The following is a 10,322-nucleotide window of genomic DNA, read 5'->3' on the forward strand; positions in this document are numbered from 1 at the left end:
GGGGACCCTGTGGCTGACATACACATACAAAGACGCCCAGACAGTGGCCTCAGAACCCAGGGACACCTCCAAGAACTCAGGCTGGAATGAGAAGACCCAAGGCCATGGAGCCAGGTGCAGGATGCTGCCTCCCTGGCCAGACACAGAACCCCTCATGGCACACGCCCCTGACCAGACAAGGCACCCCTCACGGCACACGCCCCTGACCAGACATGGCACCCCTCACGGCACACGCCCCTGACCAGACATGGCACCCCTCACAGCACACGCCCCTGACCAGACATGGCACCCCTCATGGCACACACCCCTGCCTCCTCCGAGCCATCTGCCATGAAGTAAACAACAGTTCAGCGGCTTCTCAAAACAAGGGCCACCACCCCAAAGCCCAAGAGGCACCAGGAAGGTGACACCCCTGAGTGATTGAGCAGTGAGTACCAGAACCCTGTTGTCACTGTCAGGGAGACAGCAGGGACTGATTGGGACTGTGTTGACCACATGGCTTGGGCCCCGAAGGAGTCAGTCTGTGCCAGCTAATGTCAGGTGGGCACGTACATATAAAAACGAAGAACACAAGTTGTATGACAGGGCTGGAGACATTTTCCCTTGAATTTCAAAATTTTCTCTAAGGGTATTTACACTGCTTTGGGAAAACAATAATTTTTTACAAAAAAAAATGCATGTGGAAGTTAAATCTGTGTTCCAGGTTTTCATTATTTTGCTTTATTTTCTGTTTTTCAGGGGTTTTTTCTGATCAAAATACAATGCTGTGATAGAAACCTCAGAAAATACAGAAAGCAGAAAGACTCTCTGATTTTAAATGGTCTCTAACTCCACAGAAGAAAATAATAGAAGGAAAAAAATTAATGAAAGTCCCAGTCCCATGGAAACACCCACAGGAGTACACCCAGACATGGGGCCTCCCAGGTCCTTACCTTTATCATGTACTGATAGGCGCCCGTCTTTGGTTGCCATGGAAATGTCAAGATGCTGGGATAGAGGGTGATGGGGATATGAATTTCCACCTCCTGCTGGTTCCACACAGGTACCCGCAATGCGTGGACCCCTCCGTCCTACAAGGGGGTAAGGGTGCCCCACATCACCATGACAACCAGGTCATCAACACAGTTTTCCCAGCACATCCCTGCCCCTCCCTGGGGTTTGGGCCACAAAGGTAGATTTTGTGATTGTGGGTGAGTGGGAAGTAAGATGCCAGAGGCACAGCAGCCTCTGTCTCCATAGAGATGGTTTTCCATGGCTCTCTAATAGCCACTCGAGTAAACACTGCTGGACTCTATCCTCATTGACCTCCTGACAGGATGGACGTGGTTATCCCCTCTTTACAGATGGGGAAACTGAGGCATGGAGTGCTGAAACAACTCGCCCGCAGCCCCCAGAGCTGAAGTGCACATTGTGGTAGGCCTCGCTGTGTGCTCCACGGGCCGTTTCTTTCTGCTGCTTCCTGCTCCCTCTTACAGGTCTGAGGAAGGTTTGGTGCAGGGGAGGCAGATGAGAGTACCCATGCCAATGTCCTAATCTGTGAAGAACTGTTCCCACTGAAAACTGACTGACCTTTTAAATACAGGGGAAATGAAAAGACTTTGAAGGACCCACAGCCAAAACAGCCAAAGGGAGGCTCGTGGCCCCTGGTTGGTGCACAGCTGGATGTAGGGGGCCCAACATTGCTCCCCAACTAGAGTTCTAGTCCTAATCCCAGAAGGTGCGGACTCACTTTTATAAGGGCTGACAAAGGGCAGAGGAAGAGGGGCTCTGGCCTGGTGTGGGGGCAGGTGACAGGAGGAGCCCAAAGCCCAGCCTCCCAGACATCCCCTGTGAACCCAAAGAGGGAGGGACCCTCATGGCACCTGTGAAAGCAACACAACAGGCCGAGCTTGGGGTCCTGACTCCCCAGGACTCATATCCAGCCTGGGCTGATTTTTCTGCCTGCAGAGGGCCCAGGGGGACAGACGAGGGAGGCACCCACTTGCCTGGTCCACCACGGAGGTGAGGGCCGCATCGATGTTTGTTTGGCCCCTCTTCATCGCCCTGACGTGATGGTATGACCCATTCTGGGAAGTAGAGAGCACCTCAAAGAACTCAACCGGGAGCACAGTTTCAATGCGGATGCTCTGAAAGGTGAGGCAGGATGAGTGAGAGGGGCTTCTCAGACAAGCCAGGAAAGTCAGAAGCAATGTGACCTGAAAACAGCAGTCAGACCAGGCCAAGGTGCCCTCGAGGCCCACAGGCCCCCGACAGCCAGCATCAGATGGGCTGCACAAAGCCCTGGAACTGAGCTCTGACCGCTCCGGCCTTTGACTCCCCCCAGGCTGCCCTCCCTGAGTAACCCGAAGACCTGATGCTCCGCTGTAGTTGCCCATGTGGGGCCCATAGCAGCTCAAAGCCGACTGCTGGCTTTCTTAGGCCCTGAGCTCCCACAAGGCAACCACCAAACACAATAAAGACACCAAAATCCCTTACAGCTAATTTCCAAAAAAAGGTGACTGACTTACTAACATGAGGGAGGCAGTGGCTTCTGCAAAGAAGCCGACCTCAGGCACCACCAAGCAGGTCCCAGGTGAGGATGCTGGGGATTTCTCTCAAAGGACCAATACACTGCCTAGACTTCTCTCTACCTGCCCTTCTGTCTAACGCTCCTTTCTAGAGCCCGAAAGCTAACAGAGGCTCGCCTGACATGCAGGACTTCTCAGCAGTTACAGAGTCTCTGGCCCTGCAGGGAGAAGGTGAGGAAGCGCTCCCTGATCCTTCGCAAGGCAGGAAAGGCTGGATTCTCAGTGCTGATGTAAAGGGTGCTGGAGGGCAGCTGGCAGATGCCACTGCCCCATCACTGCCTCCTGGAACCTTGCTGCCTACACCTCCTCTCCCGACCCCAGCCCTGCAGGGGGTGGGGCTATGGTATGCAGACACATAGGTTTACAGGGTCTTGAGATGACCCAGGGATCCCACAACGGTGCTTCCTGTGGACCCAGCAGCACCACTAGGAAGTTACTAAAGTCAGCCTGCCGCAGGGGGACCCCTCTTCCTTTGGGGGCAGCTCACTGAGCAGCTGCTCCAGGAGACACATCCCACGTTGCCACCCCACCAGGACTTGAGGCAGGCACTCACGTCTGATGGGTAGACCTTGTTACCGAACTTGTCCAGCACTTCAATGGTAATTTCGTACAGTCGGCCAGTCTCGAGCACCCATCTGTCACCAGGGTAGACTGTGAACCCTATAAAATAGGCAATGGCAGCACGTGACGACTCAGGCCACAGGAGGCATGCAGCTGAGGAACAGGATGGGACCAAGCACCATCAGCACCAGAGCCCCACACTGCTTACCTGGAGGTCCCACAACCACCTACCTGGATGGGTCCAGATCACTTACCCGAAGAGACAAAACTATTCAACTGAAAGATACCTATAACCACTCACCGGGAGGACCCACAACTGCTTACCTGGAGGGCTCCAAAACCACTTACCTGGAAGGGCCAAGGCCATTCAACTGGAGAGACCTATAGCAGTGGGAGCCAACAACTTACCTAGATAGCCCACAACTGCTCACCTGTACCCCTCCATGGAAAAGGACCAACTGTTAACAACTGTGAGATCTAATACCAGCCATCAGACACAAGCCCTCAAAACCTGAGCTGATCTCTAAGACTCCTTAGGACCAAACCTGAACAATTCCAAGTTGACTGTTCAAGGCTCATTCAAACTTGATCCTGTCTACAGTAGATCTAGCTCCCAATCCACACTGGTATATACTCTGAATACACAGTAGGTCTGCTCTGAATCCACAAAGGATCTATGCTCTGAATCCACAGTAAATCTACACTCTGAATAGAGTATGTCTACACTCTGAATCCATAGTAAGGCTACACTCTGAATACATAGGTCTATGCTGTAATCTACAGTGAGGCTACGCTCTGAATCCACAGTGAATGTAAGCTCTGAATACACAGTAGGTCTACACTATACAGAGTGAGTCTATGCTCTAAACCCATAGGTCTATTCTTTGAATCCAAGAGAGACTATACTCTGTATCCACAGTGAGGCTATGCTGTGAATCCACAGTGAAACTACCGTCTAAATCCACAGAAGGTCTACACTCTGATTCCATAGTGGGTCTATGCTCTGAATCCATAATGGTCTATGCTCTGATTCCACAGAAGGTTTACACTCTGAATCCTCAGTAATTCTATGCTCCGATTCCACAGAAGGTTTATGCTCTGATTCCACAGTGGGTCTACACTCTTAATCCATAGTGATTCTATGCTGATTCCACAGTGATTCTATGCTCTGAATCCACAGTGATTCTACACTCTGATTCCACAGTGGATCTACGCTCTGAATCCACAGAAAGTCTAAGCTCTGATTCCATAGTGGGTCTACGCTCTGAATCCACAGAAGGTCTAAGCTCGGAATCCACAGTGGGTCTAAGCTCTGATTCCACAGAAGGTCAAGGCTCTGATTCCACAGAAGGTCTGCGCTCTGTTTCCACAGTGGGTCTAGGCTCTGAATCCACAGAAGGTCTAAGCTCTGAATCCACAGAAGGTCAAAGCTCTGAATCCATAATGGTCTATGTTCAGATTCCACAGAGTCTACGCTCTAATGCACTGAAGGTCTATGTTCTGTGGTTCCACACCTCTGAATACACAGTGCGTCTACACCCTGAAACTACAGGGAGGCTATGCTCTAAATCCACATTGTGTCTACATTCTGAATGCACAGGTTTACGTGTGAGGCCTGACAATGTGAGCTGGCACTGCTTCCAGGCCTCTTGTGTTCCCACTGTGGATGCCACACCAGCTGCTCGCTGACCCGTGATGCGATGTGCTTTCTCACCTCCATACCACTGCCCAAGTTGTTCCCTCTGCCATGGTGACCTACCCACAACAGAGCAGCTTCCTGGAAACCTGCTTCAATTACCATCTCCCTGAAGTCTTTCTCTGCACTTACATTTATTAGCCCCTTCCCACTGTCTTGTCACTGCCCATTGCACTGGTCTCTCCCCAAAAAACCAAGCACAAGGACTCCCTCTTCCTTCCGCCGAATTCCAGTGCCCAGCACAGACCAGGCAGATGGAAGGTACTAAGGAAACAGTTCTGAGTAAATGGAGTTCCTAGGACACACAGGGCCATCCTCCCTGGTCTCACTGTATTGTCCACTTGGGTCTGCACCAACTAGCAATCTTACATGACAGCAAACAAGGGGAGCTTGGGATTTGCTGCACATCAAACTCTCTCTTGCCTGAACCACTTCAGTGGATTCAATAGGTGAGTAAGCTCAGACCAAGAGAAGCTTTGCGTCGGACTCAGGGTGTGTCCTGGACAGCTTTCAAGTTGTCATTGGTAGGGCAGCCCCCAGGCCCTGACTGTGCCTCTCCATTCCTCCAGGGCTGGGGATTCCTCCCCTCCTCTCTCAGAGAAATGCCACCCTTCTTCCCCAGGAGAACATACCAACTGTCACATCACTCTAGGGGGCCCTCTGGGCTGGCCCCCAACCTCCAAACATTTGTAGCCATGGTCGGGTCTGGACAGAGCCCTGGTATAAAACCAGCAGGAGACAAAGCCCGTCTCCACTCACTCTACCCTATCCCGTTTCTCCTCCTGCTGACCAGCAGGAGACTAAGCCCATCCCCACTCTACCCTGTCCCCACTCTACCCTATCCCGTTTCTCTCCCTGCAGAGCCAGCCACCTGCCTAACCCTATCTACCCTCCACTTGTTTCTGGGCTCCGACAGGGGAAGAACTGGGAAGCAGCCCTGGCCTCCCAGCTGGCGGAACTGGCCAGAAAGAAGTATTTTGTGGGGAGCTGTTAGTCTTATTTTATTTTTCTAACTCGTGTAATCACAAACAAGCAGCATCCAGGACCCAGGATACCCACACTCACCCAGGTATCCGGGTTCCACCACATAGATGGTGCTGTTGGGTAACCTGGAAGCACCCTGCATACGGATACCTGAACTCTTAATTAAGGAACAAAATACAGGGCCACAAATAAACTAGCTGCCAGGCTCTGGCATGGCTCAGATGGCTTGTCATCAGACATCACATGGTCAGAAGAGAAGAGGAAAACCCCTGCTGGATGCCAAGAACAGCAGAGCCATTTCCAGAATCAGAGCCACACTGTGCTTCCAACACTAGCAAAGGGGGATCCCTGCAAGGGACAATGGAGACCACACAGGGCATACCAGCAAGTCTGGGACAAGGATGACCCCCACGCCTGTTTGGAAGGGGCCTCAGCCAGGTCCCTTGGGTGGGACGGCAGGCATTGGGGAAATATACAGAGGCCCATGCCCACCTCCCATCCCGGGAGCCTCTCCGCTGAGTCACCCAGAGGTGAGTGACGCCACTCAGCCATCCTGCAATTTCGGTTCTCTCTGATTTTCAGGCCTCGAGGGAAAACAGGGCTATTTTTAGCCTCGTCCAGCTTCCAGGGAGAAAACTGACTTGACTTCCAGATAGCAGATCTTCTGCACATGGGACATGCATATGGGCATGTACAATGGCCTGAAAAAGGATATTCTTGTGGCCGAGGACCAGGTTGCTCTGTCCCAGCTGCACTGCAGTTACCGTCGAGGTGTCCTGCTCCAAGACAGCCACAGGCTGGCCTGGGTCTCCCCCAGGACCCTGGATGTTGTTCTGAAGCTGCAACTCATACTGATCCGAAGGCATTGCGAGTTCTAGCCACCCAAAAACAAAAGAACAAGGTGATGGAGAGAGAGAAAAGACAGAAGAGAGAGAAAACAGGGAATGTTAGGAGCCGGTGCCAGTATGTCACCTGCACCCTGAATCCCTGCTGCAGCACAACTGCATGATTTTTTACTTTTCTTTTTTGTTGAAGTTTTTTCAACATTTAAATTTTAACATTCTTGACTTCTGCTAAGATAGCAGAATAGACAGATGCTGTGCCAAATGCCTCCCAGGGTCACATCAAAATTACAAATAATTTATACAACATTCAACCTTGGAAGTCCCCTGAACACTAGATGAACAGAACCTCTAAATGAAGGACTTAAAAGGCAGGCCATGTTGAGTCTGGTAGAAGGGGCAGAGATGACAGAGGGCAAACCCCGTGAGGGACACCTCAGCGGAGGGGAGGGTTCTCCGGTTGGGGGAGAGTCCCTCCGGCCCCACACCGCGCTCACCACCCCAGAGTTACTTTGCTGGGAAGAGGAGTTCTATGATAGCTGGAAGTAGAAAATAGTGAGGACTCTCTTTGCTCAACTCGGTGAGGCTGAGGGCAGCTGGAGAACCAGTGGAGCCGGCCAACCGACTCGCTCCCTGGTGAGCACTCACCCGGTCCCTGGTGGAGGGAGTGGCTTTGTGAGCGGGGCCCAGGCACTGCGGGAAGGATGAACTGAGTGCCTTTGGCGCAGGAGCTGGAGGTTTTTGGGACCATTGTTCCCCTGGTGTGGAGCTTGCACACGAGTAGTGCACAGGAGGGCACCATTTTTTCAAGGCTGGGCCCTCCCACAGAGTCTCAGGTCTGGGACCATATTGGTCTGCTGGAATTGGCGCAGGAGTGCGTGTGTGCGTGAGTCCGTGCGTGCGCACACATGCGGCCTTGGCCCCCACCCTCTGCACTGCTTGTGCTGCGTAGCCTGGGAAACACCTGGCAGGCGTGCTCCAACTCCAACAGACTGCTTATTGAGACCCGGGAGTGCGTGACTCGCCTTAGGTACCGGATTTCCGCACTGCCTGTGCAGAGTTGCCTGGGTGACGATTGGCTGTTGGGCTGCTCAGCCTGATCTGCGAGCGGCTGATTGGGACGGGCTGAGACTGGGTGTTTTCCTGGGAGTGTAGGGCTGCGAACTGTGCACCTGCCTGATTCAGCCAGGGCTTTCCTGGCAAGTTTGTGTGAGCTATCTGCCGATGCAGGAGTGCATGCTGCTCTGACTTGGTGGGGGCCACTGACCACATCCTGTAGTGCCTTGGGGGCCTGCCCCACCCACTTAGAGCTGTGTTGCCAGGGGCACCCTGAGCCCCTGTTCCCTGGCCCCTACCTCCGCAGGCCACAGAGGGTTTTTTGCAGCAGCAGACAGCCCGTAACAACCTGTGAGGATTTTTGGTGGTGAGCACGGTTCCAGAGCACACAGAAACTAATTGTGGGAATCTCACTTCAAGTCTAGAGGGAGGTTCGCGCATGATGCACTGAGCCCTTCCCCCCAACAGCTGGTGCTGAGTCGCCCAGAGTCTCTCTACTGCTGAACAAGTGGTCTGCAGTACAGATTAAAGCGGGCGGAGAGCCCCTCCCTTTCTTTTTTCTTCTTTTTTTTTCTCTTTTTCTCTTTGTTCTTTTTCTCTTTTTTTTTTCTTTCTAGGTGATCTAATACATGAAAGCAATCAGAGTGACAGCCAGAATGAAGAAACAAAGAAACATTTCCCAAGTAAAAGATCAGAAGAAACCTCAAGAGATGGAACTAAATGAAACAGAGGTATTCAACCTTTCAGAGACAGAGTTTAGAACACTGATGATAAGAATGTTTAAGGAACTTAGGGAGGACATAAAGAAGGATACAGAAATCATAAAAAACAACCCAGTTAGAACTAAAGAATACAACAACTGAAATGAAGAACACACTCGAAGGAATCACCAGTAGATTAGATGAAGCAGAGGATCAGATCAGTGATTTAGAAGACAAAATAGCAGATATCACCCACCTGGAATAACAAAAAGAAAAAAGAATAAAAAACAATGAAAATAGTTTAAGAGACCTGTGGGACAACATCAAGCGCAACAACATTCACTTCATAGGAATACCAGAAGGAGAAGAGAAGAAGCAAGGGATCGAGAATGTATTTGAAGAAATAATGACTGAGAACTTCCCTACCCTGGTGAAGGAAATCGACATACAAGCCCAGGAAGTGCTGAATCCAAACAGGTCACACCAAGACACATCATAGTAAAAATGGCAAAGGTTAAAGACAAAGTCAGAATCTTAAAAGCAGCAAGAGAAAGACAGCAGGTTACACACAAAGGAACTCCTATAAGACTAACAGCTGAATTTTCTACAGAAACTCTGTAGACCAGAAGGGAGTGGCAGGTCACATTTAAAAACAAAGGCCTAGAACCAAGATTACTCTACCCAGCAAGGCTATCACTTAAAATTGAAGGAGAGAGAAATAGCTTCTCAGAAAAGAATAAGCTTAAGGAATTCAATACCACCAAGCTAGCATTGCAGGAAATGTTAAAAGGGCTTTTTTAAACAGAAGAAAGGGGAAAACAAGCTAATCCAGGAAGATCAGAAATACAAATAACAAAACGGCAATAAATATGCACCTATCAATAATCACTTTAAATGCGAATGGATTAAATGCTCCAATCAAAAGATGTAGCGTGGCTGAGTGGATAAGAAAACAGGAACCATGCATATGCTGTTTACAAGAGACTCATCTAAGATCAAAAGACACTCACAGACTGAAAGTAAAGGGATGGAATAAGATATTTCACGCAAATGGAAACGAGAAAAAAGCGGGAGTAGCAATATTTATTTCGGACAAAATAGACTTATTAAGATGAAGGCTACAATAAAAGACAAAGAAGGACACTACATAATAATAAAAGTATCGATTCAACAAGAGGACATAACCCTAGTAAACATCTATGCACCCAACATAGGAGCTCCTAAATATATAAAACAGATTTTGACAGACGTAAAAACAGAGATCAACAGCAACACTATCATAGTAGAGGACTTCAACACCCTATTGTCACCAATGGACAGATCCTCCAGACAGAATTTCAACACAGAAACAGTGGCCTTAAATGACCCTTTAGACCAGCTGGATCTTTTGATCTGCATGGGTCCTGTTTTCTTTTCCACTCAGCCACTCTATGTCTTTTTTTTTTTAATTATTATTTTTTATAGTGCAATACACATTTTTTAGAATTAGTTTCAGCTGTACAACACAGTGCAATAGTTATACTTTTTACCCCTCGAGGTGACAACCCCCCTCCCCCAATCTGCTGCCCACTTCCCCCCCAATATCATACATATCTATTACAATTCCCTTGACTCCACTCCCATACTATACTCCATGTCCCATGACCATATAACAACATTATTAATTATATTCCTTGAACTGTCTTTCATGTCCCTGTGGCAATATTGAAGTTACCAATTTATGCTGTCTAATCCCTTCCCCTTCTCCCTCATCCCCACCCCCTCCCATCTAGCAACCAACAGTTTTTCCTCTATATAGCTGAGACTATTTCTGTTTACTCTGCTCGTTCATTCAGTTTTTTAGATTCCACATATAAGTGAGATCATATGGTATTTGTCTTTCTCTGACTGACTTATTTCACTTAACATAATAGTC

General features: G+C 49.6%; 1 protein-coding gene across 1 annotated transcript in view; it reads right to left on the minus strand.

The window, feature by feature from the left end:
* The window catches only part of NUP210 (nucleoporin 210), a 142,563-nt gene that overhangs the window by 80,798 nt on the left and 51,443 nt on the right, over window positions 1-10,322 (minus strand). Inside the window, exons 7-11 of the mRNA XM_019631065.1 lie at window positions 6,524-6,682; window positions 5,890-5,958; window positions 3,121-3,227; window positions 1,986-2,126; window positions 933-1,070 (exon numbers count right to left, since the gene is read on the minus strand). Coding sequence (XP_019486610.1) covers window positions 933-1,070; window positions 1,986-2,126; window positions 3,121-3,227; window positions 5,890-5,958; window positions 6,524-6,682 — 614 coding nt within the window. The remainder of the gene's footprint in view (window positions 1-932; window positions 1,071-1,985; window positions 2,127-3,120; window positions 3,228-5,889; window positions 5,959-6,523; window positions 6,683-10,322) is intronic.

Source organism: Hipposideros armiger, unplaced genomic scaffold (assembly GCF_001890085.2).
Source record: "Hipposideros armiger isolate ML-2016 unplaced genomic scaffold, ASM189008v1 scaffold_982, whole genome shotgun sequence".
In the NCBI taxonomy this organism is placed as follows: Eukaryota; Metazoa; Chordata; class Mammalia; order Chiroptera; family Hipposideridae; genus Hipposideros; species Hipposideros armiger.